This window comes from Salarias fasciatus, chromosome 6, assembly GCF_902148845.1.
Source record: "Salarias fasciatus chromosome 6, fSalaFa1.1, whole genome shotgun sequence".
NCBI classification, from domain to species: domain Eukaryota; kingdom Metazoa; phylum Chordata; class Actinopteri; order Blenniiformes; family Blenniidae; genus Salarias; species Salarias fasciatus.
This window is the reverse complement of record NC_043750.1, coordinates 34,177,198-34,204,023: the sequence shown is the minus strand read 5'-3', so window position 1 is coordinate 34,204,023 and position 26,826 is coordinate 34,177,198. Positions and strand designations below refer to the sequence as shown.

General features: G+C 44.5%; 3 protein-coding genes across 3 annotated transcripts; 2 read left to right on the top strand and 1 right to left on the bottom strand.

The window, feature by feature from the left end:
- Window positions 1-400: 400 nt before the first annotated feature.
- LOC115390911 (relaxin-3-like) lies at window positions 401-1,143 on the top strand. Its single transcript, XM_030094957.1, has 2 exons — window positions 401-643; window positions 732-1,143. Exons 1-2 carry the CDS (start codon window positions 469-471, stop codon window positions 1,013-1,015), a joined length of 459 nt encoding a protein of 152 aa, XP_029950817.1. The 5' UTR covers window positions 401-468; the 3' UTR covers window positions 1,016-1,143.
- A 2,596-nt stretch (window positions 1,144-3,739) lies between these two features.
- On the top strand, window positions 3,740-12,466 carry LOC115390840 (transportin-2). The gene is made up of 24 exons (XM_030094862.1): window positions 3,740-3,928; window positions 4,523-4,622; window positions 4,844-4,919; window positions 5,043-5,192; window positions 5,428-5,534; window positions 5,618-5,751; window positions 5,835-5,916; window positions 6,847-6,969; window positions 7,058-7,176; window positions 7,268-7,328; window positions 7,434-7,605; window positions 7,861-8,013; window positions 8,220-8,445; window positions 8,543-8,714; window positions 8,843-9,037; window positions 9,164-9,322; window positions 10,037-10,124; window positions 10,215-10,313; window positions 10,397-10,492; window positions 10,647-10,722; window positions 10,862-10,961; window positions 11,046-11,120; window positions 12,109-12,238; window positions 12,325-12,466. The coding sequence occupies exons 2-23, from the start codon at window positions 4,524-4,526 to the stop codon at window positions 12,214-12,216; spliced, it is 2,670 nt and encodes an 889-aa protein (XP_029950722.1). The 5' UTR covers window positions 3,740-3,928; window position 4,523; the 3' UTR covers window positions 12,217-12,238; window positions 12,325-12,466.
- A 4,390-nt stretch (window positions 12,467-16,856) lies between these two features.
- Window positions 16,857-25,743, bottom strand: LOC115390869 (Na(+)/H(+) exchange regulatory cofactor NHE-RF2-like). The gene is made up of 6 exons (XM_030094901.1): window positions 24,779-25,743; window positions 24,176-24,496; window positions 20,024-20,215; window positions 19,421-19,574; window positions 18,011-18,252; window positions 16,857-17,844 (listed from the first exon to the last, which is right to left on the bottom strand). Exons 1-6 carry the CDS (start codon window positions 24,983-24,985, stop codon window positions 17,677-17,679), a joined length of 1,284 nt encoding a protein of 427 aa, XP_029950761.1. The 5' UTR covers window positions 24,986-25,743; the 3' UTR covers window positions 16,857-17,676.
- Between the last annotated feature and the right edge of the window lie 1,083 nt (window positions 25,744-26,826).

Below are 26,826 nucleotides of genomic sequence, written 5' to 3'. Positions count from 1 at the left end.
GCTAAATCAAAAGTTACTGTTACATTTAGTAGACTCTCTTCTCCGTGTATTGTTTGTTCTTACCAATGGCTGATTGCAGTGCATCCTTGGAAGAGTGGATAGTGATCTCCATCCAGTGTTTGGCACAGCGGACACCTGGACAGAGATTGTGACATGCAGAACAAACTAACTGATGTCAGGGACGGAAAGGGCAACAAAAAGGTCACAGGTGATTAATTTGCCAAGAGATCTGTTGACATCATCTCTGGAATAATTTGTTATTGAGTTGTAATTTTCCTTTTTCTCTCTGTGCATTGTTGCCCAGAAAGGTCTCAGTCTTATCTCCGGGAATGACTAAAAGTGCAGGTGAGGGCTTTGAGATACTGAAGCCTATATAAGGTGAGATGTCCAGGAAGAAACACAAGCCACAGAGACACTTGAATCGCTCTCCACCTTCTGAGATACCGTCTTCACCTTTCTGCACCCGCCATGTGGAAGGCAGCCGTCTTATCCTTGTGTCTGTTAGTGGCACTGGCAGACAAAGCGCGGTCCAATGAGGGTCAGCCTTCCTTTTATGGGGTGAAACTGTGTGGAAGAGAGTTCATACGAGCTGTGATCTTTACCTGTGGTGGTTCTCGATGGAGGAGAAGCATAGGAGACTCAGGTAAGACCGTGTGATTGAGACTGTGGATGCAGTTTTCTTTCTGTTTTTATTTAGTCCATGCTCAGAGATGTACGTTTTTTTTCATCAGCTGCTATGGGAGAAGAAGCTTTTGATCTGTGGAACACAGCTCCTCTCTATCAACTCTCTACCAGTGAGCAGCATCCTGCAGAATCCCAAGCATGGAGTGACCAATCGCTGGATGTGGCATCTGTTTCTGCAGGATTCAGCCGCCCTGCCCGCTCGCCAGTCTTAGACGAGGTGCTGGAGGCTCTCCGGAGTGCAGACAGGAAAGGACGCGATGTGGTGGTCGGACTGTCTAATGCTTGCTGCAAGTGGGGCTGTAGCAAGAGTGAAATCAGCTCTCTGTGCTGAATCTCATTTCTTCAACTGACACCTTCTTGTTCAGATAAAAAGCTCTACACTTTTAACATGTGATTTCTTCACAAGAAGAATTCTTAAACTTCATCCAGCTCACTGTCTCTGTGTTGACTCCTGATGAATTCATGTGAATGTCTCCTAAAACTATGTTCTAACTATGATTATTAAGGAATGATATATTTGTTTAATAAAGCTTGGTGTTGTTGGGAAAAACATCTTTCTCATTCTTGAAAACATGCTAAGAGGATAGTTCAGACCATCACTTCCTCTTTTCTTAACCAATGCTTCGTAAACAGTTTTACAAGTGTTGCAAAACTAAGGAAGTGGAACTCTAACAAATAAATCAGTTTACTATGAATTTTTTTGTCACCTGTCTACCCTAAAATACGGCCTTTATGTAAAACCTGCTATTATACCATACATTTAAAAATATATGTCTTGAAATGTACAAAGATAAAACTCGACCATTAAACTGAGTTAAATTTTCAGGGAAACCAAGCTTCAATTTAAGGGAAAAAACTAATATCTAATTAGTTGAACATAAATAAATTGACGTTGTACCTACACACAGCTTGAAGTGACTGAAAAAAAATACAGACACGGACAACTATTCACACACAAATTCACATCCATAGGAAATTTAGGGTCACAAATAACTTCATGTACATGTTTTGGGACAGTGGGAGGACAGTGGAATACAACCACTGAGCACATTCTTAATTTATAGTGTGGTGGGTGGCACTGCACACAGCTACATTACAGAAGATTACAGTTGCTTTCAAGAATAAAAGTAAATAATGTAAGCATCCTGTCACAGTCTACCTGTGAGGCCCATAATATTGATAGCTCTTTGATTGTTCCATGATTGGATTTAATCATCACAGTTTTGTTGACAGATTAAATCCTCTAATGACTGTAATTATAAATATATGGAATATATTTAGATTCTTTTAAAATGACAGAACAGCGAAGAATGTGCAATGAATAAATACATCTTGCAATTTTCTCAAGATGACTTCATTTTTTGACAGTTGGCAGTTATTCAATACTATTGTGTGTTTTTGACATTAAAAACGAAGTTTAAAAGGCAAAAAATAAACAGAAAAAGAGTTTATTACAGCTAAATTTCATAGCGAAACTTGACTATCTGGAAATAACATTGGAGGTATCAATAACTTCAGAGTGACAATTTGGAATTATATTATGGCTAGTAAAAATTTTCGGTAAAGATATCTATAACTTCATTATGACAAGCCAAAAGTAAAATTACAGATATCTGTAATTCAATTTTGACTTAGGTGGGGTGATGTTACAGATATCTCAAACGGAATTATGTATAGCACAACTGAGCCAGGTTTATTGGAATTCAGATGGGCAATACACAGTTGTGGCAAGGCTATGTCCTGTTATGTTAATTTTTTTTTTTTTTTATGTTTTCTTGAGTTTGGTAACAGGACTGATTTTAATGGTTAATTTTAATTATGAGTCAAATCATGCAGCCATAACATTACAATTACAAAATATTTTAGATAATGTATTTTAATTTTAAATTATGACATTTCAAATTGAATTTTCCACCTATTTGCTGGGGCATGTTTTTAAAGTTAAATCTTAAACGTCATTTTCTTTTTCATTTAAATTCAGTCACAGATGAAAAAAAAATATTTTGAATGACTGATCATTGAATTTATTTCTGAGACAAAAATGCACTTTCATCCTGAAAATTAAAAAGTATTTCTATTAATACATTTCAATTGGATTTTTGCCTCATGTTCGCTTCCAGTCAGGTCGGTCACACAATATACAGTACGGCTGGCGCCATCTGGTGGTCAGAAATTATACACACGGAACGAGGAGAAGGGTGCTGCACAGAGACATACTTTGTGATAAAATTATTACAATTCAACATGAAATTAGAAATCTGCACGTTTTTCTTATGTCATTTTCTTTTTTGCAGGTTTTATTCTGTTGTATAAAATGCATTTATTTTCCACTTCAAGCTGGAACGATATAAGTCTACGAAGATATATATTGAAAGTTAGTGTTTGACAAATCTGCATGGGGCAGTTTTAACTTCCACCTCAAACTGTGCACTTGTGCACTTTGCTAATACAAATTAACATGCAATGGTCACAATCTATCGATAGCGCAGGTTTGATCGATTCACTGTCGATTCACTGGCGCATTTGGTTAGTATCTTGAAATATGAGAAAGATTGGAAACATTTCGAAACGTCACCCACCTGACATGCTGTGTGTACATTGAAGTTACATCCATTAGCCTGACATATTTATATTAGTGTAGATCTGATTTTCCAGGCAATAACATTGTGTCAAAGGTCAAATCATGAACTGACCTTTCAGCAGATATATCAAATAAAACATTTTCTATTTTAAGGTTAGAACGATTGTCAAACAGCCAACTATGCACGCCTATCCCCAAAACGCATTACTGAACTCACTGACAGAAATAAATGCTGTGTTGATTTTAGTCTTTGTCACAGAAACCAGATCAAAATTAAATCCACGATTCAAGAATTTAGTGGAATTATACAAAGTGTGAACTTCCATCACTACTGGAGCCACAGAAACTTTTAAAAAATTGGACAAACTGAAAGTTAACAGTATTGATCAGTCACGCTTCTCCTTGTTTAGATTTTCCTCACGTTGTGTCCTCAGTGCGACCACACTACGGAAGCCGATCGGGATCAAACCGATCACCGGCTTGATTGCAAGGCATGCAATCTCTGTCACAGACCAGCTAGCATAGCAGCGGCAGAGATCTCCCCAGATCTGAGGCGTGAATTCAGCTGACCGGTTCGCAGTCCGCTTATTTAATGTGATTTTCTGCAGCGTGGCTGCGCTGTCGTCTGTGGAGATTTAGACTTAAACGCACCGGAGCGAGCAGGTAAAAAGCTTTCGCGGCACTTTCAATCTGATGCTAACTAGCGCCGCTAGTCCTCCAGCCGGGTTTGCTCTGCGGCTGCTCCCTTGTTCTTATTAATTGACGCCGTTCTCGCTGATTGTAAATACGGGTTGAAAGACTCTGCGTGGAGGCAGAGCCGCCGCGGTGCTGTTCGGTTTCGCAGCCCGTGGAGAAGTTACGGGTCGAAGCGGCGACGCTGAGCTAGCTCGTTAGCCGAGTGAGCCAGACGCTTGCGGTGATGCCGTCTGGGCCTCCCGTTAAAAACACTTCTCCGGCCGCAGATGGTTGTTTTTGTGGAGACTTCGCTAATGCATCTGCACCCTACTCTGTTACCACTGTACTGAAGGGATTTACGTTCAAAAAACAAAACCGATTAAAATATATGCCTTCACGGCGCTGTTAGTTTGGATTGTATAGTTAATTACCACCAATACAATATTTATTTTAGAAGTAGAAGTTCACAGTCACGTGTGAGGTTGTTGTCTTTTCTCTGTTTTGGGGGAAACATATAATTTAGAGGTGCGGTAGGTTATGAGATCACGGGTGGAGCTCCTCACTCAGTGTGTTATCCTGCAGGATGGAGTGGCAGCCAGATGAACAGGGTCTGCAGCAAGTGCTTCAGCTCCTCAAGGACTCCCAGTCCCCAGACACTGCAACGCAGAGAGCCGTTCAGGAAGTATCCTTACATCTGGCTGTGCACGAGGGTGACAGGGAAAGGCGTGAGATGTTACCTCCCCCGTGGGAGCGATATTAGGCGTTAATGTGCAGCTTGCATCTGCTAAACTGCAGTACAGAAAATCCACTCTGCACGCGATACAGGATCAAGGTGTGCGTGTGTGTGTGTGCAGGTTTGTGATCGTATTTGCCAATGATTGAGATCCTTAACAGATGCTGCAGAAACTGGAGCAACTTAACCAGTTTCCAGATTTCAACAACTATCTTATCTTTGTTCTCACGAGCCTCAAATCTGAAGGTACGTTAAAGTGTGACATTAGAGATTAACACGACTTGTCCTGTGAAGATCGCTGTACCAGATCTCCTTTTTTTTCCCCCCAACATTCTGTGCTTGATTCTCATGCTTGCGTCCCTTCTAAAGACGAGCCCACTCGTTCTCTGAGCGGGCTGATTCTGAAGAACAATGTCAAGGCTCACTACCAGAACTTCCCTCCCAACGTGGCTGACTTCATCAAGCGAGAATGCCTCAACAACATCGGAGACCCGTCGCCACTTATCAGAGCTACGATCGGTGGGTGTCTGAGTGAGAGAGGGAAGACGGAAAAAGAAAGAAAAGGAAAGAGTTAGCTGTATTTTCTAGCCAGCATGAGTCAGACTTTTATGTAGGTGGCTGAATATTTTGCAGGTAATGCGGTTGTGTGGGAGTGAGTGCTGTATTTTCAAGATGTTTCAGTGATGGAATGAGTTGAGGTGTTACTTTAAGACCTAACTTATTAGTAACATCTTACCTCTTTGTTTTTGCAAAGGCATTCTGATCACGACTATAGCCTCTAAAGGAGAGCTGCAGACCTGGCCGGAGCTGCTGCCTCAGCTCTGTAACCTGCTCAACTCGGAGGACTACAACACCTGCGAGGTCGGGCTTTAAACCTCAGCACACGCGTCCTGATACGCTTTGTTGTGGAACTGCAAAAATGAGAGTCATCTGTTAAATTTCAGGGTTCTTTTGGAGCGCTGCAGAAAATCTGCGAGGATTCCTCAGAGCTGTTGGACAGTGACGCTCTGAACAGACCCCTCAACATCATGATCCCCAAATTCCTCCAGTTTTTTAAACACTGCAGCCCCAAGATCAGGTCAGCTGATCACGAGTTTCATCTCTGCGATTGTCTTAATGATCGGTTTCTCCTCTCCTCACTTGCGTTTTCCTCGTCGTCAGGTCTCATGCCATAGCGTGTGTGAACCAGTTTATCATTGGCCGAGCTCAGGCTCTGATGGATAACATTGACACCTTCATTGAGGTGAGAAGTTTAACATTTCGTCTGCGTGTTGCTCGAAACGTCTCAGAAATTCATGCATTGTGTTTCACTCCCTGTATTTAGCATTTCTTCCCTACTAATACAGTGCTCAATGCATGTTTTTAGACTGATGTTCTTTAAAAAAAAAAAAAAAAGAATAAACACGCCCTTCATATAACTGAAGAGTCATTTATGGTGCTTGGAAGAATCTGGATGAGCAAGACGTTTCTCCCTGACCAGCCTGGACAACACCGTACATAATACTGTCAAGATGCATCGATTCACTCCTGGAGGAGGAAATGTTACGATGTGCAAGCGGGCAGCTTGCCAGAGCAGGGAATTTTATTCAGCATGACTGGACTGCACTCAGCGGTTCGTAGTGGAGGCGCCCAGCCTCGGCTGAGATGGAGAGCACCTCAGCTGACCTCAGATGAAAAACAAAAAAAAGGAAGAAAAAAAAAACATTTGTAGAGAACACACCATCAGTCTTACTCAGCTTCGGGGAAAGTCTGCAGTCACACCATCACACAAGCTCCATTTTTAATCATGGCGCTCCCCGTAGTTTGTGTACATTTGCTTCGCAGTAATTAATCAGCAGATTGTCACGAATTGTAGTAAGAGTATAGAGAATTCATGTCTCATTCCCGGTCAGCCCGACACCAAGCTCAGCTTAGTTTGACAGTAAAGACTCAGATTTAATGCTGCAGAGTCTGCATGGAGAGGAGATTAAATCATGTTTTATTAGATGCTCTGTTTTGTGCAAACCTTGCTGATCACTGGTCCAGGGAACCTGACTTTTCAAACCCTTTGACCACTAGATTAAATAGTAAATCTGAAATTATTTGCGTTATTAAATCCAGTTTATCGCCCCCTTCAGTAGCGTCTCGTTTCTCCTTGAGCGCTCAGTCTCTTAACGCCCTGCCTTCTGTCCAGAGCTTGTTCGCCCTGGCCGGCGACGAGGACAGCGAAGTGCGGAAGAACGTGTGCAGGGCTCTCGTCATGCTGCTGGAAGTCCGCATTGACCGCCTCATCCCGCACATGCACAGCATCATCCAGGTGAGGGCGGAGCCGGGATCTCCGTCAAAACACACGGTTGCCGCCTTGTCTGTCCTCCTCACGATCCGCCGTCGCCGTGCGTCTCCAGTACATGCTGCAGCGGACGCAGGACCCGGACGAGAACGTGGCTCTGGAGGCCTGCGAGTTCTGGCTGACCCTGGCTGAGCAGCCCATCTGTAAAGAGGCTCTCTCTGGACACCTGGTTCAGTAAGTCTTCACATGTGGACCAGAACGCCGCTTCCTGTGGACATGTTGATTTCTGTATTTCAGTAACGTGTTTATCTGTGACTTTTTGCAGACTGATCCCTATCTTGGTGAACGGGATGAAATACTCTGAGATAGACATTATACTCCTGAAGGTTAGCTGGCTCCAGACAAATCTAATGTTCTTTATACACACACACACACACTGTGCGACTGTCCTCTTTCTGTTTGACGCTCATCTCGGGCTCTGTGTCGCTCAGGGCGACGTCGAAGAGGACGAGACGATCCCAGATAGCGAACAGGACATCAAGCCTCGTTTCCACAAGTCCCGCACCGTCACTCTGCAGCACGAGGGAGGGGAGGGCGAGGAGGGGGAGGACATCGACGAGGACGAGGACGACGATGACGACACGCTGTCTGACTGGAACCTCCGTATGTCACACACTCGGCTTTATTTTTGCAAATGATAAGGATCCGAAAAGTCTAAGAAGCAACATATTGTATTGAAACATGAAGTAGAAACAGGAAATCTGGCGCTGACGCACACTGGAGGGCTATTATTTATTATGTTTTGATTTCTGGCTGCTACTTAATATAATTTAAACATGTTTTATTGATGCCTTTTCTTTGTAGTTTTGTTGTATTTCCATTTTGCCGAGGATCTTACGGTGTCTTCCTCCTTTTCAGGGAAGTGCTCCGCGGCCGCTCTGGACGTTCTCGCCAACGTGTTCCGTGAGGAGTTGCTGCCCCACCTCCTGCCCCTTCTCAAAGGGCTGCTCTTTCATCCTGACTGGGTCATCAAGGAGTCGGGCATCCTCGTGCTGGGGGCAATAGCAGAGGGTGAGACTCGGATCACTAAATAATGACACTTTTTTTTTATCTTTGCATCACAAACTAAGAGTCTTTAGGACTGCTGGGATAAATAGAAGTTGAGAAAAACTTGCAGTGAATGTCGTACTGTACACAACAACATTTAAAATGGTTCACTCTGACATTTGGTGGGGGGGTTAATGTGGAAAATGAGTCGAAGCCTTCCCTCCTTCCAGGCTGCATGCAGGGCATGGTACCCTACCTGCCTGAGCTCATCCCCCACCTCATCCAGTGCCTGTGCGACAAGAAAGCCTTGGTCCGCTCAATCGCCTGCTGGACCCTCAGCCGCTACGCCCACTGGGTGGTCAGCCAGCCCCCCGACGCCCACCTCAAGCCGCTCATGACCGAGCTGCTCAAACGCATCCTGGACGGCAACAAAAGGGTGCAGGAGGCGGCCTGCAGGTGCGTCCTCTGCCTCTCACGCCCCCCCCCCCCCCCCCCCCCCCTCCTCCTCCTCCTCCTCTGCAGCTCCCTAACAAGCGGTGTGTTTTCTGTGCAGCGCGTTCGCCACGCTGGAGGAGGAGGCGTGCACGGAGCTGGTGCCTTACCTGAGCTTCATCCTGGACACTCTGGTTTTCGCCTTTGGGAAGTATCAACACAAGAACCTGCTGATTCTCTACGACGCAATAGGAACGCTGGCCGACTCGGTGGGACACCATCTCAACCAGCCTGTGAGCGCATCGATCACACACACACACACACACACACACACACACACACACACACTGCCATACACAACTCGCTCTCGTGAAATGTTTTAACGCCGAGGAAACGGTCTGTCGTGTGTGTGTGTGTTCAGGAGTACATTCAGAAGCTCATGCCGCCGCTGATAGCCAAGTGGAACGAGCTGAAGGACGAGGACAAAGACCTCTTCCCGCTGCTGGAGTGCCTGTCGTCGGTTGCTACAGCCCTGCAGAGCGGCTTCCTGCCCTACTGCGAGCCCGTCTACCAGCGCTGCGTCACGCTGGTGCAGAAGACTCTGGCTCAGGCCATGGTGGGACTAACGCTCCTCTTCACACTCATTTTTCTCTCCTTCGCGCTCATGCGGACTTTGCAGCAGCATGTTGAATTACGTAAATGACTCTTTATGCGCGCGTGTGTGTGTGTGTGTGTGTCTCAGATGTACAGTCAGCAGCCCGACCAGTATGAGGCTCCGGATAAAGACTTCATGATAGTGGCCCTGGACCTTTTAAGCGGCTTGGCTGAAGGACTGGGAGGACACGTGGACACGCTGGTGGCTCGCAGTAATATAATGACCCTGCTGTTCCAGTGCATGCAGGTGAGAATGTGTGTCTGGGATTGTGTACACTTTGTGAGCGTATCGATCCACTCCTTATATTATTTACCAGAACTCTCATAACAGTGTAAGTGAAGTAGAGTCGCCTCCATTGATTATTTGTTTTCTAAAATGTGAAAACAGCAGCAGGAGGAATTTCTGTCAGTCCAGCGACTCATACTTCAGCTGAAATGCACTTAATGATATCGGGAAGCAAACCGAGGCCAAGTTTTTAATGAGCGTCAGGGCTTAGATGGGAGGAAAGATGCTGTCGTCAGTGTCGAATCAGAGACGTCGTTCCTGAGGTTCGCGATGAGCCAAGCTGCCTCCACAGTCTCCATTCTTCATTCCCTTTAAATATCTTTTCCACTTATGAGGATTTCTCCTCAAATAATGCAAGCGCTTCATTGTCATCCTAGTTTTGTGTCCTGAAAGCCCTCCCTCGGTCTTTTATGGTCTCCCCACAGTTCTGGTAGAGCTTTATTTAATTCTGCTAATTCCTACTGCTGCTGCCTTTTATGAAGCGCTCAGTCGGCGCACAGCAGGGTGGCTTTTAGTGCCGACGAGCTCCAGTAAATGCACTTCCATAAGGATTAGCGCTCGCCGCTGTTTGATCACCTAAAATGATGCCGGTGAAACAGCAGAGTTGTGTTTGGCGCTTATCCTCAGCTTGTCTGTGTGTGTGTTGTAATTTTTCTTTGTCTGTCGTTGTCTCAGGACACAATGCCGGAAGTCAGGCAGAGCTCGTTCGCCTTGCTGGGCGATCTGACCAAGGCTTGCTTTCCTCATGTGAAGCCATGTATTGGTAATTATCTCATGCTCTCCTGTGTTTACACACACACACACACGGATCAGTCACCGTCTCCTTTTTGTTGGTCTTGTGTTCGTCCTCCAGCTGAATTCATGCCAATCCTCGGGACAAACCTGAACCCAGAGTTCATCTCCGTCTGCAACAACGCCACCTGGGCCATCGGAGAGATCTGCATGCAGATGGGTCAGTGGCGGCGCGACGGAGCGAAGGGCTTCTGCCGGCCGAGCGAGGAGCTTGTTTCTCACCGTCTTGTTCCGATCCGACAGGAGTGGAGATGCAGCCGTACATCGCGATGGTCCTGAACCAGCTGGTCGAGATCATCAATCGACCCAACACCCCGAAGACCCTGCTAGAAAACACCGGTTTGTAAACACACTTCCACTCACGCTCCCTGCTTTCTGCTGAGCTCGCAGCTTCGCCTGGAACAGAACTGGAACAGAACACGTCACCTGCTGATATGGAGCCGTGCTGTCCGTCTTACACTAACCGCTCGTCGCTCTTCTCGGTCTGTTCCAGCGATCACTATCGGCCGTCTGGGCTACGTGTGTCCCCAGGAGGTCGCGCCCATGCTGCCACAGTTCATCCGACCCTGGTGAGGGTTTACTCTGCTGCAGAGCAGAGTCAGTCCATGAATAACATGCTAACTCATGTTTGCCACTTGAGTCCTCGCTGTTAGCTTGGATGAGTGCCGGCTGGCCTGCAGCTTATTTTCCACTGCTCTGGTCCTTCAGGTGTACGTCTCTGCGAAACATCCGAGACAACGAGGAGAAGGACTCGGCCTTCCGGGGGATTTGCATGATGATCGGCGTGAACCCCGGAGGCGTGGTGCAGGTGAGACGCCGCAGACTCCGCCCCCGCTGGCTGGAAGCCGAAGCTGCTGGCATGACGGGACTGTTCACTGTTTGGTCTGTTCAGGACTTCATCTTCTTCTGCGACGCCGTGGCCTCCTGGGTGAACCCCAAAGACGACCTGAGAGAAATGTTCTACAAGGTGAGTTTCCGCTGATGCTGCCGGTTCGCCTGATTTAAATCGAGTCTCTCGCTCCGCTGCGAGTCGCTGAGAGGCGTCCAGACCTCGGCAGAGAGTGTCTCAGTGTTCTGTTACCGGCAGAAGCTGCTGCAGCTCCTCGGCTCATAAAGAGCTCTCAGGGAAACAGGGAAATGCTAAGCCTGCACATTTTAGGTCAGATCTGGTTTTCCTGATGCACGGTGAGCTGTAGACATTAAACATCAGGCTCATCTGTGAAAACGGCGAAGCGTTCACTGTGATAGGTTTATTTTTAGGTATATATTCAGTTTCAGGCAACCTGAGGCTGGATGAAGGTTGAGATTGTTGTTGTACATCTGTGCTGCCTCCCTGCAGCTGTATGTTGAGTATATAAACTGTACATATTCCCACTTTGTTTAATTTCTGTGCACAGAAACCTTCACTCTTCAGTAAGAACTGACTGCACCATCGGTGTGTAAAGCAGCTGTAGTTTGAACAAGTCTTTTCATTCAAGTGAAGGTTTTAACCTTGAAAAAGGATTGAAATAAAAATGAATACAGTGTTGTAACATAGTGATACCGGTTAGAGCTGTATGTCTTGGTTAGAGTTATTTTATATATTCCACCCCACCCTTTTGCTTCGTCCCTGATAATGAAATCTTTAGAAATTCTTTGCGAGTGACGCCACTATAAGTCGTATTACGGTCCTGCAATTCAATTTGTCTGCATTAAATGTATTATAGAAAATGTCTGAATAGAAAAATCTATTTAAACTTGTGATATTTTATCTCCTAACACATCCCAAAGTGTTACGCAAAGCTATTGATAGTATGAATTCATGGGGAAATGGTGCAAGTTATTAGGTTGTACCGATTCCTTCTCCTCGCTCCTTTTTTAGCCGTTCACACAGTATATACACTCCATTAATATGATTTTCAATAATGTCTCAGCCGAGCTTTTATTTTATTTTTTTTTTTTGTGCCTCTCCAAAGATCCTGCATGGCTTTAAGGAGCAGGTCGGGGAGGAGAACTGGCAGCAGTTTTCCGAGCAGTTCCCCCCTCTGCTGAAGGAGAGACTGGCAGCTTGCTATGGCGTTTAGACTCTCTACACCCACCCAAGAGGTAACCCCCGCATACGGCCCGGTTCACGGACGTATTGAAGACTCCTTCATTATTAACGGGCTTTACTTCCTCTCCCGTTCTCGCAGGTGAGCCGGCAGGAGGAGGGTGAATGGGAAACTCATCCATCTGTGTATTGCACTGCCCTGATCTGGGGGGAGGGAGAGGGACGCTACTGGCCGCTCCCCCTTGATGGACGGCCCCCACGCCCTATGTGTTTGTCCATAGAGGGAGGGTGGGCGGGAGGGAGGGAGGGACAGGGGGGACACCTCTAGATTAACTAGGCAGGGACCCGACACAGAAAAACTAACTGGTAGGGACAGATAGCGAGGGACAGAGGAGGACGAGAGAGAGAGGGAGGGAGAGGGAGAGAGAGAGCGACAGAGCGAGCAACAGGTTGAGTACAGAGGCAGGCAACGAGAAAAACCAGCAGACGGAGCGTTGAGAGGGGAGGGACGTCGGTAACGAGGCAGGGATAAAGAGCTTCAGAGGAGTCTGTGACTTGGAGAGCTGGGACCGTAGAGATTTAATAGGATTCTTCTACTTACGAGTAACCGCTAGCTTGACCGACACACAGACCGTCGCACACAGACTCGCACACACAAACTTGCACATGCTGCACACGGAACAGACTGTGGGTGGCACTATTCTTTCGACTTCTTCAGACCTGCTACGTGTAGTTAGGGACAGACCGACAGGTGTATAAACTCTGTTCATTTTTCTGGGTGATATCTTTCTCTTTTTTGTTTTTTTTTTTTTTTTTTTTCCGGGGATTAGGATTCAATAAGAATTACTTCATCTGTAGTCGCAGAATTCTTCTTAACTGTAAAGATATTCTCCATATCCTCATCTATGTTTCCTACCTATCATTTTGACCAGAGTGCTGCTTCACAGAGCTTTCCATCTGTCAGACATGTTCCTATCACATTTTCTACCTGATCAGTTGAAAAGGAGAGAAAGTTAAACAGAAAAAGAAGAAAAAAAAAAAAAAAGCAAGTGTCTTTCCTTGTGGCTTCACAGAAACCATTCCTCTAGGAAAGGAGGATTAGGGCTAACACATTTGTTTTCTCACCAGAGGGGGAGGAACTCTTACAAAGGAGAAAAAAAAAAAAAGAAATTCACATCTTTAGTTGTCTCTTTGCAGTTTCTGTGGATGCGAGTGTGTGCGTTCGTGTGCATGTGCAGTTTGTAAATCCTTACTTCGGCATTCTGTGTTAACGGTGTGTGAAATATGTATTGTTTTTGATATGGTACCGAGCTGAAACTTGACTCCCACCGCAATGTCCTTGGCACCTGTTAACTGTGACCAAGTGTGTGAATGAAGGCGTGTGTGTGTGTGTGTGTGTGTGAGTGTGTGTGTGAGAGTACGTGTCTGTCTACATTCGATATCCATTTGATGCCATATCGATATCTTAAGTATAACAGTGATTGGCAGTTTCATTGTGATGATGTTTTAAAACTGGTCCATATTATTATTTTTATTTTGTTGCTGCTGATGATTTTTTTTTTTTTTATTTCCATAGTGGACTTAAATTCGCACACTTAACGCAAAAAAAAAAAGAAATTGAAATAATGCTATTTTTCAGTGACTGTTAAGTTTTTTTTTTTTTTGCACTTTTTATTTTAATTTTTTTGTATGGATTTTTTTTTTTTTATTATTATTATTCTTTTAACCTCACCCATAAAATGTCTTGACCCTAATGTCAGTGTTTGTCATACTGTGTTGCACTGTGAAATTAAGTGTCTATGACTGGCAAAAATACCCCAATACTAAATGGCAAATAAAAACAACTTTGTGAAACTGCGACTAATCCGCACTTTTACAATGACTAACCATGCCATAATGCAGAGGTGTGTGTGTGTGCGCGTGCGTGCGTGTGTGTGTGAGTGAGAGAGAGATCCCGCATGAGTCGGAGCGCATGAGTTCCCGTTCGGCCTGTCGAGCATGTTCAGTTGAGATGCCGTCCAGACGACGTGTGCACAGTGGAGGAGGTGGTAGCTTTGTGTGCATGCTCCGTGTCTGTGCAGTCACTGTGTGTGTGTGTGTGTGTGTGTGCACCCACGAGCGAATGCAGTGTGTGTGTGTGTGTGTGCGTGCTTGTCGTAGATTCCAGACTAACATGATTGCCCTTTACACACCAACACATCACCTCAATTCACGACTAGAAGAGAGCACAGAACACTTCACAAAATAAAGAGCTAGGACACTGCCAAAGAGCAACAGCCTCAGAAATTTAAAACACAATAAGTAGAAATAAGCTGCTATTTCAATATTTTGCGTCATGCTGATGCGGGAAATACAGTTGCAGCAGGGCTTTTATGATAAATCGCGGTTTAGATTTCACCTGACGAATTGACTACAGGGATCTATTTCTTTTCACCGATAATCTTACCGGGTTTTGCAGCATGTAGGCGTTTGAAATACAAATAAAGGTTGGCACTTGATTTGACCTCGACTGTGACCATTGAGATAATCAAATCCAGCGTTAAGTCACTTCAAACACAAGACAATCGGAATTCCAGTCTGCTTCTACTTCCACAGTCTCTTAGTTCGAAGCTTGTACATGAAAATGTACTCGGTCGCTTGTTTGATTTCGGTGTATTTTTATTTGTTCCGCTGATGTTTTTTAAGTTACATGAATAGTATTTTTTTTTTTTTTTTTTTGTATTGGGAAGGCCAGTGTACATTTCATTGGATGATCCTGTAGTAGTTTGCTTTAGTGATCGAGTTCCAGGAGTTTGAGGAAACAGCAGATTAGCTGATGGAGTGTTTTTTTTTCTTTCCTTCCTTCTAAATTGTTTCTATAATAAAGAGCATGATCTTGTTGCGGTCTGGCAGAAAGACTTTAGTACCTTCTGTTCGTGTGCCCTTCTTTTTGAAAGGTGGGAATGGAAATAAAATGCTTTTGAGTCTTTGACATGATTTATAGTTTATGTTTGTAACATCTGGTGGAAATCCAGCTGGTTTGTGGACTGAAAATAAACCCTGTCCTGCGTGCTGAAGGATGGCTGTTACACTTAGTATCTGTATTTGTCAGAACGAAGGGGTGGGATGTTTTCTACATTTCTGAAGAAAATCAGCCTGGGAACCTTTCTTTTTTTTTTTTCCTTTCTTAAATATTGTTTTTACCTTCACTCATTTACAAGATACCATCTCATGGGACTTTAGAAAAGAAATGGAAGAAGAGTGCTTTATGAAAACCATACACATAAAAAGCAAGGACACTCTATCAAGAAAGACTTTAAAATCTGAATGATATATTCGTTGAAAGTCATTCAAATCCAAATTTAAATGGCTTTGTTCTCATGATAATTCAACTGATAGTCAACTGCACTCTTGGTGCGACCATGACTAATGGATATCTCGCTCTAGCTCTTATGCAGAGCTGCAGTTTCAAAAACCAACGAAGTGCGTTTTGATCTGCAGAAGTACAAACAAAACAACAGAAATAAATGTGCTCTCAAGATTGTTTGTGTCAAGGTTTTCTGTAGACTTTACTGTGGATAATAACAGCACAAAACAAAGTCTGAATTTTTCTTTATGAACACATTCCAGGAGCATTTCAGCTTTAGTATAAGACAGCATGAACTCCTCAAGTATTTTGATGTGTGCAAACTGATCCATGACCCCTGGTGTGTGATAAATAGACATGATGCCGACGCAAGAGAAGCACGCCCAGGTTATGATGCTGCCACCGCCGTGCTTCACTGGCTTCATGGACTCAGTGTTTGGAGGTCAGCTGAAAATCTGTCAGCGATCTGACACGCAAAAAGAAAAATCTTACTTTGATCAGTCCACAGAATGTTTCATTTCTCTTTAGACCAGTCGAGGGGTTCTGTCTCTTTTTTTAGAGAACCTTTTGGGATCCTCTCGCCAATGAATTTGCTTCAATCCATGGTATTCATGTTGGACTTACTAGTCAAAAACATTTCTGATCAATAAACATGATGCAGAGTGTGTGTCTGTGTGAAGAACGAATCTGACTCAAACCTCTGCACAGCATCATCAACCTCCAGCAGCAAACTGCATTTCTGCCCCGGACACCGTCCCTTTCCCAAGCGTTGCCTTCATATCTTTATATCGCTTCTCATATTATGTTTGTGTCCTTTAAAATGCGAGTTTGAATCTGGGTTGGAGTTTTATTGGAGGCTTGGAGCACTTCAGGATGCTGCATAAGACAGGGATGGCAAAAAGGTAAGACTGAAACTGCTTTTATACGATGTTAATAAGTGGAATCAGCATCGGCCAGGGATTCATGATGAGCAGGAGAGAGGGGCTCCAGCGGAGGAAGGATACGGGAGCCGAGCAGCAGCGACCAGAGTGGGTTTTGTTTATCTGCAATAATCATTTGTGTGCAATTATGAGATGTAAAGCAATCAAGTGGGTGAAATGTAGGAATGGATGTCCAAATGATTCTCACAACAGGCTGTGACACATTTTTCTGTCTTTGAGCTTTTCAAAAGTAGGAAAATAGACCGAATAGTGTCATCTGTAGTTAAGCATGAGTGAAACTACCTAGTTGAAATTCATAATATAGACAGTTGCAGTTTGGTTTTCTGCCCCGGCAAACACACCTAAGAATGACATCTCAAAATGTGTTAAAAATTGACACAATTATCATATTTTGCTTATCATTTGAAACTTTATTTCACATTGTGAGAGATTACAGTCAAGTACACTGGAGAAAAAAAAAAAAATGAAATCTAACAGGTAATGAGAGAGTGTTCAGTTCTAGTGAATAAAATCTCTTTAAAATATGTTTCTCCTCTCAGAAATCACTCTGGAACAGCTAAAAGAAGCACTGAGGTGATCAAACATCATTTATCTTATAATTTAATCGTTCCCATTTTTCCCCATGTGATTAAAATTTACATGGTTTCTAATCTGGGAATCAGATAAATACATCGATGCCTATTCAAAGACTGAACTGAGATGCTTTGGACTGAAAACAAAGGAAAGTGAGAGAAAATCTAAAAATGCTACATCAGGAAATAATATCTCTGTCTGAGAAGAGACGCTGACAGACATTGCTACAGGAGAATGGCTGTGGAGGAGCTCGCAGTCCGACTCTTGGCCCTGAAATGATCATGACTCAATGAAAAGAAACACTTGGTCTCCTCCGGTCATCGTTTGCATATTTTAGTCTCTTGATAAAAGCCCTACCGGTCATTAATGTCTGTTTAAAGCAGCGAGACACATCCAGAGAACATGTTCTCCAACATACTGATAAGTGGAGGTCTAGAGAATACTATCTGATATATTATGGGTTTTTTCACACTGAATGGAGTCTGAACATTTTACAAATGTTCCTACCAACCTCTTTCCTCCTTTTAACTTCCTTTAAAACTCTTCCCATGTCCAAACCTTTGAGAGAGGGATGAAGGGTGTTTTGTCGCTCGATGTCAGCCTGACTTCAACTGTTTTCCTGATCTTCTCCAATCTAGAAGTTGCTGAAGATCTGTTGTTTCTTGCTCCAGTCCATAGGAGGCGCTCTCTTCTTGTTGCGACCTGCCAGGGCCTTCAGCTTGGCCTCGGCTGCGGTGGGACTCAGACGGAGGCCGCTGTCCAGGAAAGGGTCTGAAACGCGCCGCTCATCCTCATCTGGGACCTGCAAGACACACAAACACAAACTGTCAGACCTGGAAACACAAATACAGAAAGAAATACAAAACTTGTGAGAGCACACACAAAAAGAGAGACGGCCCCTTTGTTTAACTGTGTGTGTATTTCATGAATCATGTGACTGTCAGTGGGAAAGTTACAAACCAACTTACCTGGATGCTCATGTCTGAGCTGCTGATCTCTGACTGCGTGGTGGAACTCCTGGAGGACTGCGACGCCGAGCTTCCGTTGGTTCGAGGTTTGGGCGACGGGGTCGAGACGGGCGAGTTTGTCAGAGTGACGTTTATGACGGGTGGATGTGTGGCGGGGGGCTCGGGGGGCTCAGGGGGCTCGGGGGGCGGGGACGGGGTCGGCTGGGAGATTTCCGCCTCTGTGTCGTCGTCCACATAGACCTCTGTGGGAAGGTGAAGCGAAGAGGTGACTGATGCTGTAACACGACTGCACTTGTAACTGAGAGAAGTTTCAAACATGGCTGAGTCTTCAGTGTGCTTGTTCGTCATTACTTTTCCTGTTAAGGCGCAGAGCTGCTGTCTGTGCTCAGAGTAAGCTGAACAATCATACTTAAATCTCATTAATGACAAAACCAGGCCGATAATCCTGAACTAATTCATCCTGAACTCCTTTTGACAGCAAGATGTAAGACTTTAAACAGCATTAACATTAGTCCACATCCGCAATACTACAGTTCTCAATACACATCGGCTCGCTTTATCAGGAAGTGTACAGTGTCGTCTGGAAGGTGGTGGTTTTTTGTTATCATTAGTTAATAAACTGTTTCTTTTTAAAAAAAACAATGACACTGACAATATGATATAAAGCAATCAGTCAGCAGAAGATCCTATCCCAGGCCTCCAGATGGTCGTACAAACTGTAGAAGTGTTGATGGAACCTTTTCTTCACTTTATTTAAAAAAACAAACAACAACAAAAAAAAAAAATCTGGTTCTATTTTGTATTTTGATGAGAAGATGAATATTTTAAAAAAAAGTCTTTCCCAGCAGCAGATTGACACTGTGAGCCTAAAAAGATTAACTTTTCAACGAGAACTTTAGCTCTTTCTGCAGATTTGGACAGTCAAAAAGAACTTTTGCCACTTGCCACAGATTATAAGGACAAAACACTGACCGCAAATAGAGGTCTACTTTTTTTTTACATTTCATTTTACAGCAGGAAGTAGAATTGAAAATATCAAAAACTGACTTTGCAAATTAAAAAATGTTCATGTTTTGTGAAATATAAATGATCACAATGAATTCAAATAAACTGGAAAACATGCAGAGTTATTTATGATTGACTGATCTGGCTCACTCACCATCATTAGACTGTGTGTGGCTCTGACCTATCACGGGTTTGTTCTGACATTAAATTCAGCTGCGCTTAAGGCATCAGTCAGCCATTAGACCTGTACGGTGTCACAGCAACAATTTAACTGTGAAATTATCAAAGCAGCCAACTGAAGTTTATTTCTATCAACTGGTAACTTCAGAAATAACTGTAATAAGATTTTAAAAAATCAGCAAATTGCACAAAAACCGCAGTATGAGGGCACGTGCGGTGTCTGACCTTTGATGTGGCTGGAGGTTGGTGTGATCCCCAGCCTCTGGAACAGCTCGTCTGTCTCCGGGTCGACCACGAGGAGGCGCACCTCCCCTCCCCCAGTCCTGATGAGGGCCACCACCTCTGAGTGCCTCAGGCCTTCTGTGGCCACGCCGTTCACCTGGGACAGCCAGGCAGGAGGTGAGGGGGGAGGAGGAGGAGGTGCTGAGCAGATAAAGAGCTGACATTTGATTTGCATGAGTTCTCTTCCTGTTTCCTCGCTGTTCCACTAACTGCGCTCTGCAGGCGGACAGAAATGGAAAGTCGACAGTCCCTGGCTTGTGTTCCATCACATTTCATGCCAGTGTGATCCCAGAGGGGAGAAGACCCACTTCTGGATCTCCACCATGTTGTCTCTGATTCCGTCCTCTCTTTCAGCACCCCTCCCTTCACATCTCCTCTGAGCCACCCCGGCTAATCTGCTCCAATCCAATCACACTCCAAGCCACCGCACAGACCTGATTAATACGAAGAGTGCCGCTGTAATATTGTTCCATTATTCCCATGCATTATTTAATCAAACCATCGTACCTCAAAAAGCTCCCATTTCATGTACGGTTTCAGGCGTACCTCCACGAGTCTGTCCCCGACCCGCATGCCCGCGCCCTCAGCGGCCGATTCGGCGTCCACGACCCGGACGAACTGGCCGCGCTTCTGCTTGTCGCTGTGCAGGTTGAAGCCGAAGCCGTGCTCTCCCTTCACCAGGTGGCACAGGCGGGGCACGCGCTCCACGGCGGGCTCAGGCGACGGCTCAGCCGGCAGCTGCAAGCGACAGCAGGACAAGCAAAGATGTTGGTTCTATTTTCAAGTTCAATAACAGGATAAAAGACAGATGTATAATAGAGTTCAAAATGTTTACAAGAGGTAGTTAAAACAGTCCAATCTGAGTCCATATGGAGAATAGATAATACATCTAATGTGCGGTAGGATTCAAATCAAAATTTTTCATCATAACAGTCTCAAAGCCGTTCACATTGCTTTTCTCACATTTGGTACTTGAAACGAAAGCTTCTTGATTAATGTCAGTAACATGCAATCAGTCAAAAACTCAGGTTTTCAGAAACGACACAGTGAAATCATGATGAGCCTGGATTAACAAACAGATGCTGTTCACATACAATTCATGACCACGGTCATGCCAAATGTTCTGTAGCTGCTTTGTGCTCCTTTAATAAACATTCCCAGCATTCTGCTTTTTGTTGCTCTTCTTACATAACATCAATGAAGTGTGTTTACTATCAGGTGAAAGAAGCTGCTGGGCTGACCCTCGGGTCTCGGGGTGGGCTAAGTGGATAGAGCGGACAGACCCACCCTGAGCGTAATGCCCAGTGACAAGAGTCACGACTCCTCAGCCTGCTCTGACTCCAGCTGGAAAGTTCAGGCTTTGCTTTGCGCCGGGTCGTGGTGTCAGTGCCTTTCCTGAAGGGTGTGCCTGCATCCCGACGGCCTGGTGACATCGCTGCAGCTCCATGGGTGAGCTGATCTGCTAATTGGTCTCTCTGTCACTTATGCTCCAATGCAACTTGATGAAGTCCACAAACCCAGATTCACACCTAAGTGATCCTTTTAAGTTCACACACACAAACACACACACACACACACTACACAGCAGACTGACCTCAAATATCTGAGCTGATCTATTCGAGCAATTTGTTATTTGCGATTGATCGTACTTTTAACATCTTACAGCACAGACAGTTCTGCTAGTGGTGTGTTCATCTTTCGTTTTCAATGCTGTTAAGTTGCTTTCCTTTCTGTATTTGAGGGAGTTTTATTTGTTAAAGGTATGCAGTGCAGTGGCTAACCCTCTTATCTGACAGTGAGGGAAGTCTGATTCGTTTCTGGGCTCAGAGACTTACTGTGTGCAATATTTGGGTTTTGTTTTTTTCCCTCCAGATGCTTCCTTCCATAATCCAAACCCATGAAACCTGCTCATTTATTGATCTTATTAGGGACTCCAAAGTGGCCACTCGAGCACGTTCTTCCATGTGTCTGTTTTTCTGTGTTTGCGTGGCGACCAGTCCAGAGTGCAGCCTCCATGTTGTCCATATTCAGGACCAGCTGCAGCTCTTGGATGAAGTCATACAGCAGATAGATGGATGGACTCGGCCTCCATGAAAAAAAATGCTCTCGGTTGGGAAAGATTTCATTCCTTTGAGCAGGTTTACACCTTCCTACAGATTTTTGTTGTATATAAATTTAACTTAACTGCATTTGGCAATAGTGACACTAAAAAGTCAGAAATATTTTTAAAAAAATTTGCTCTTGATGTATCTTTCAACCAGTCCTGTGTTGAAATTCTCCATTTACAAATACTTCAGAGTGCTTCATAAATGGTTAAAGACTTGAGGAACTCTTTCAGGAAAGTAAAAAAAAAAGAAAGATCTGTCACAGGCTGCTGCAAACTGTGAAAAGGAACCAAAACTAAGGTTGAATAAGATGATTAAATAATGGTATCTGCTGCCATAATAACCTTATGCAACAATGAAATGCTGCCTGTATTTATATGAACAAAGATTTTAATGTCAGTTGCAAGACAATAAACACAGAGGTGATGAAACGACATGCAAGTCTGGTCAATCATTTCACCAGAACTAAGATCACACAGCACCTTTTGAAAATCAATCAACACATCCATCTTCTGTTTGTGGTGCTGGAGCCAATCACGGCTAACTATGGGGAGGACAGGAACACCTGCGCAAGTCACCAGTTCTCTTGAATAGGATGTTGTCATTTTATATTTCATTATTCTCATCACAAATTTTTGGGGTACAGACAATGTCTGTAAATATTCTAATAAAAGTCAGGTGTTGATGGCGCCATCACTTTTTAAAAATGTCAAAAATTTTATTTTTTTACGCTTCTTTGCTGCACATAAAACAAGGAGAATATGCTAATAGTACTGTTCAATCTGACTTTATAACATCAGATATTGTTAAAAGAGCAGTGGTTGGTGGGTAGGTACAGTAGTAAAGTGTCTTTATTTATGTTTTTTTACTGCCACCGTCATTTACATTACCAGGCTTTTTGATGTCTGTGTGCGTAGTGCATTTTTTTGCTTTTTATAGTACAAAAAAAGACTGTTTAAAAATGGAGATGTTCCTTAAAGAAGGACAGGTACAATGTTATGTTAATAATCAATAAAAGATTTGAATGTTTCTGTTTGTTCCTGTTGGAATGCAGCTGGGTGTTACATGGGCTTTTCTTGTTTTATTTTATATTGAGCTGCACTGGGAAAGAAGTGTGACGGCCGTCCGCCGGACAGCCTCTATTTACAGTGTCTTCAGCAGGTCGCTTGACGTGAGTCACCAATCCACCTTGTTTGAACCCCAAACACTGAGTTCAATCTCTGACAGCTGGCTCCCTGTTATTACTGCTGCCTCGCCGACATTAAGACGTCACACTGATGTCTGTGGAAATTCAGCTGAGCTTCCATCATTTGAACAGACTCAGAAACTTACAAAACTGAATGAATTTGCAGGTGTTTCTTTAGTCAGGAAAGTTTTCACAGCTCACCAAAATCTTTTGTGATCCCTTCACTTGGCTGGAAGACCACAGGTATTAAGGCCTCACAGCAGGAAAATGTGACTTTGTGATGTTGAGTCTCATTAGGAAACACTGCTCCGTTAAAATGTGAACAGTGCTTTGTTTCATCCCAACAAACACACAAAGGCTGCTTTGTCACCGTTAATTTAAACTGATTAGATGCAGATATAAATGAGAAAAAATCTTCTGTAATAATTACAAATTGTAATGTTTGTCTGCTGTGAAACATAACTGATCAAGACAGCAGGAGCTGCAAAACGTTTTAAAATTTGTCTGGATGACTTTGTAGAACTTGTCGGATTACAAATCCAGCTCTGTAGACGTGAACAAAGGTCTGTGTACAGAAACAGTAACAGGTAGAACCTGATTCATGATCAATTCTCAAGAAACGAAAGAATGCATTAAACCTACTTCAAGTCAAACTAAACTCTTCACTTCTTGTCTGTTTTTGAAAGTTTCTAATCCTCTGTTTCACAAACTGGCGTAACAATAATTTATAAGCAGCAAATGTTTGACTGACAGGAAACAAGGAGGGAGGGAGTCAGGGAGACTCGATGAGACAGCACACTGGTATGTTCTGTTTGATTTTTATTCCAGGCGTAAACATCAAAGCATCATGTTACTGACTTTACAACTTTAGGAAGTGCATTTCTGTAAACCCTGCCCATCTGTGAACAATATTCAAGTCAACCAGAAGATTAAAACACAGAATGACAACTTTAACCAACAGTATAAACACCTACAGCTCTTTAAATGTGAACAAATGTCTTATCTGAATATTTTCTTGTTGCATTTTGAACATGTGCTCTCTTGTGTTTCTCCGCTTTTGAGTTTCAGTGTGTAATACTAAAAACAGATTCGTCTTCTCTTCCTTCGTTCAGTCCCTCTTGTGAAGATACTTCAATCTCTTTAGAAATGCCGCATCCAGACAGAAGGGTGGCCAAATCCAGATTAGTGCCCCACAGACATCAAGGCCAAGAGTCTACACACTGTGGCACGCACTCTTAGCACACTGGTTCGCTTTGGAGCGACCAAGTAACCAAGAAAACCTCTGAATCTGGCCTCCCGTGTCCCTTCTGTTTGGGCTTTTCTGATAATACAGACACATGTCTGGCAGGGCGCTTCCCAATCATCAAACCACAAACGAGAGTCTCATATCCGGAGGTCCACTCTTACCTCTGGGTCTGTGGCTGTGCTTGAAGTCACTGAAGACCTCTTGACCTTGTCCCGAGCGGCCATGGCGGCGGGGGGCTCGGCTGCAGGGTGCTGGAGCGAGAGTGTGTGGTTGGCCTTGGCTCTGTGGAGAGGCGAGCCGTCTCTGGGGATGGGAGAGACCGAGGGGGTTTGCATGGGAGAGGGGCGAGGGGACAGGGTGCCCATCTCGATGGCCAGGTCCTCCGTGCAGGCCACGCCGCGGCTCCGGAGGTAGTCATCCGTCTCCCGGTCCACCACCAGCAGCCGGGTGCGGTGAGGCACTTCGCGGATTCGGTTCACCACCTGGCAGACAAGACAACAGATAATCAGTGTTCTGTGAATCAGTGCGTGTTGTTTACTGTGAACTGTCCTGCATATAACATATCTTTATGTTGAGACAAAGACACCCAGCCATTCCCAGTACACAAGGCACACACTGACCCATTTAGTGCCCCCCTCCTCCTCCTCGGGCAAGGGAAAGTGGTCCAACAGGTATATAGACGCTTTGTTTGCGCCTCTGAGAGTTTACGCGCCTCTGCGTGCCTCTCATGCGCCTTTTCACGAAGTTCAGGTTCAGTCACTCACCTGGTGGTGAGAGTCGTTCTCCACGTTCTCCCCGTTCACCTCCACCACCCGGTCTCCGGCGCGCAGCCCGCCCATGTCGGCCGAGGACCCGGGGTCCACTTTGCGGATGAACTGTCCGCCTTTGTTGCGCTCGCCGTGCAGGTGGAACCCGTACCCGCGCTCTCCTTTGGTCAGGTAACACAGCCTGGGCCGCGGCTCGCTTTCCATCCCGGCGCGTCAACAGGCGGAAAACAAGTCCGAGAGTCTCAGGGGAACAAGCGGGCGCTTCGCCCAGGTGCGGTGGAAAGTCGCAGGCTCCTAATCCAACGCACGGCTGCGCGCTCCACTGACCAAAAGATCACCATCCTGAAGCATCATGCGGGTCCTTTATTAATCCTCAATCGTGTCGGGTGCAGAAATGATACAAAACTGGACTAAAACCGATGAGGAATTAATCCATTGTGCAAATTCCTGAAGCGCAAAAAAAAAAAATGAAGGCGTAAAAGCGGCGCGCCGTGCGCGTAAAGAGCGGTCCAAATGGCCCAAACCCCGCGGAGCCGCGCTAAGACCCGTCCATCAGAGGTGTAATCCCGCAGATCAGAGATTAGAAAGCTGTCCTCCTCACGGAACGCTTAATTCTCCTCGTCAGCTGGGCGTGCGTCCTCTGATCCGTCCCGGCGAGAGTGAAGAGGCGTCAACAACACATGCCACCGTCCTCCTGAGCGCGCGCCTGGCGACGCGACGCGGCCAGCCGCGCGCCGCAGAGACAAACTGAAGGCCATGCTGAGGACGCAAGAGTGCGCCAGGTCACAGTTTCACAAGCGAGAAGCGATTTGTCCAGTCGATTCGATAAGTCCACTGAGAACTTCAGCCCCAGGGAGGCAGGAACGCGCCGCAGGTGGCTGAAACCCGACTGACTGTGACCTGGGAAAGAAAAGCTTCCTTATCCTTCCTCCTGCTCCATCCTCACTGGAGATCAGTGGAAGGTCAGTTGCGTAAAAGGGGATTTGATGTCTCATGGAGTCTGACCTTTTCTTGTTGTTGTGATGGGGGTGTGGCGCCGATAAAGATCAGGGAAGATGAGACACTCAACAGGTAAATATTATCAGTTTGGCCGTGTGACTGTTGTTGTTCACTCACCCTCAGATGAAGTCTGATCAATGATGATGAAGTGGAGATTTGAAAGGTTGTCCCATGTTTATTTAAATTCACATAATGTTCTTCACACTGTCTTTACAAATCAACATCCAGTTTGATTAAATGTGACTCACACCGGTGTGTTTTTCCAGTAAACGGCCGGTGGATCAGGGTTTTATCTGTTTCCATTCACACCTGAATAAATGAGGTTTTAACTGCACAATTAAACAGAACCTCTTCAATTACAAAATGTTTTCACCTCTCATGCAGACACTTCATGCCTCATGATAAAACAAATATAATAAACATATCAATGCATGTTTAAATCAACATGCATCTGCACAATCTTCCAAAAGAAATGTACAAATAAAGATTTTCCTTCAATGTAAATTTTTGTCTGAATTGTTTCAGCATGTGAAGACAAATGATTCCCATCTGTAAATGTTTTATTTCACCCACATGAACTGATAGATCTACTTTAGTGGTGATAAATAAACATCAGCCACATACTCTCTTGCTTTACCTAAAATTATATTCAGAGCATCTTTATAATGCCACACATGGAAACATTCATGTTAAAAAAAAAGAACACAAAAACACTATAATATTTCATTTTACCGTAACAGTTGCCACCTACAGGGTGTTTCCAAAATGGCCACAAACTCAACATACAAAATTCACACACATTTGTTTTCGACTCTCAGCATTATCTCATTCTTCAAGAGTCACATTCAGAACAGGCCCTGCAGTGATCAGTCAGCTGGAACATTCACAGCTGAGTCAGGTCTGCTTACAGGTACAGGCATCACTGAACTGTTTTCATCATGACTGCTGTACTGCCTAAATGTGATTTTAAGTACAAACACTTATGCAGAAGTACAAAAATATCTACCAAAAAAACTACTCAGATATTTTTTAAACCTTTACAGGTT

Bases quoted from the DNA above. Each gene is read 5' to 3' on its own strand.
- LOC115390911 (XM_030094957.1), top strand. From the start codon at position 469: ATGTGGAAGGCAGCCGTCTTATCCTTGTGTCTGTTAGTGGCACTGGCA. The intron at 644-731 runs GTAAGACCGTGT...TTTTTTCATCAG, and splicing joins GAGAAGCATAGGAGACTCAG to CTGCTATGGGAGAAGAAGCT.
- LOC115390840 (XM_030094862.1), top strand. From the start codon at position 4,524: ATGGAGTGGCAGCCAGATGAACAGGGTCTGCAGCAAGTGCTTCAGCTC. The intron at 10,125-10,214 runs GTAATTATCTCA...TTCGTCCTCCAG, and splicing joins TCATGTGAAGCCATGTATTG to CTGAATTCATGCCAATCCTC. The intron at 10,493-10,646 runs GTTTGTAAACAC...GGTCTGTTCCAG, and splicing joins GACCCTGCTAGAAAACACCG to CGATCACTATCGGCCGTCTG.
- LOC115390869 (XM_030094901.1), bottom strand. From the start codon at position 24,985: ATGGAAAGCGAGCCGCGGCCCAGGCTGTGTTACCTGACCAAAGGAGAG. The intron at 19,575-20,023 runs GTACGCCTGAAA...TGGCTGTCCCAG, and splicing joins TCGGGGACAGACTCGTGGAG to GTGAACGGCGTGGCCACAGA. The intron at 18,253-19,420 runs GTCAGACACCGC...ACCTTCCCACAG, and splicing joins AACCTCCAGCCACATCAAAG to AGGTCTATGTGGACGACGAC.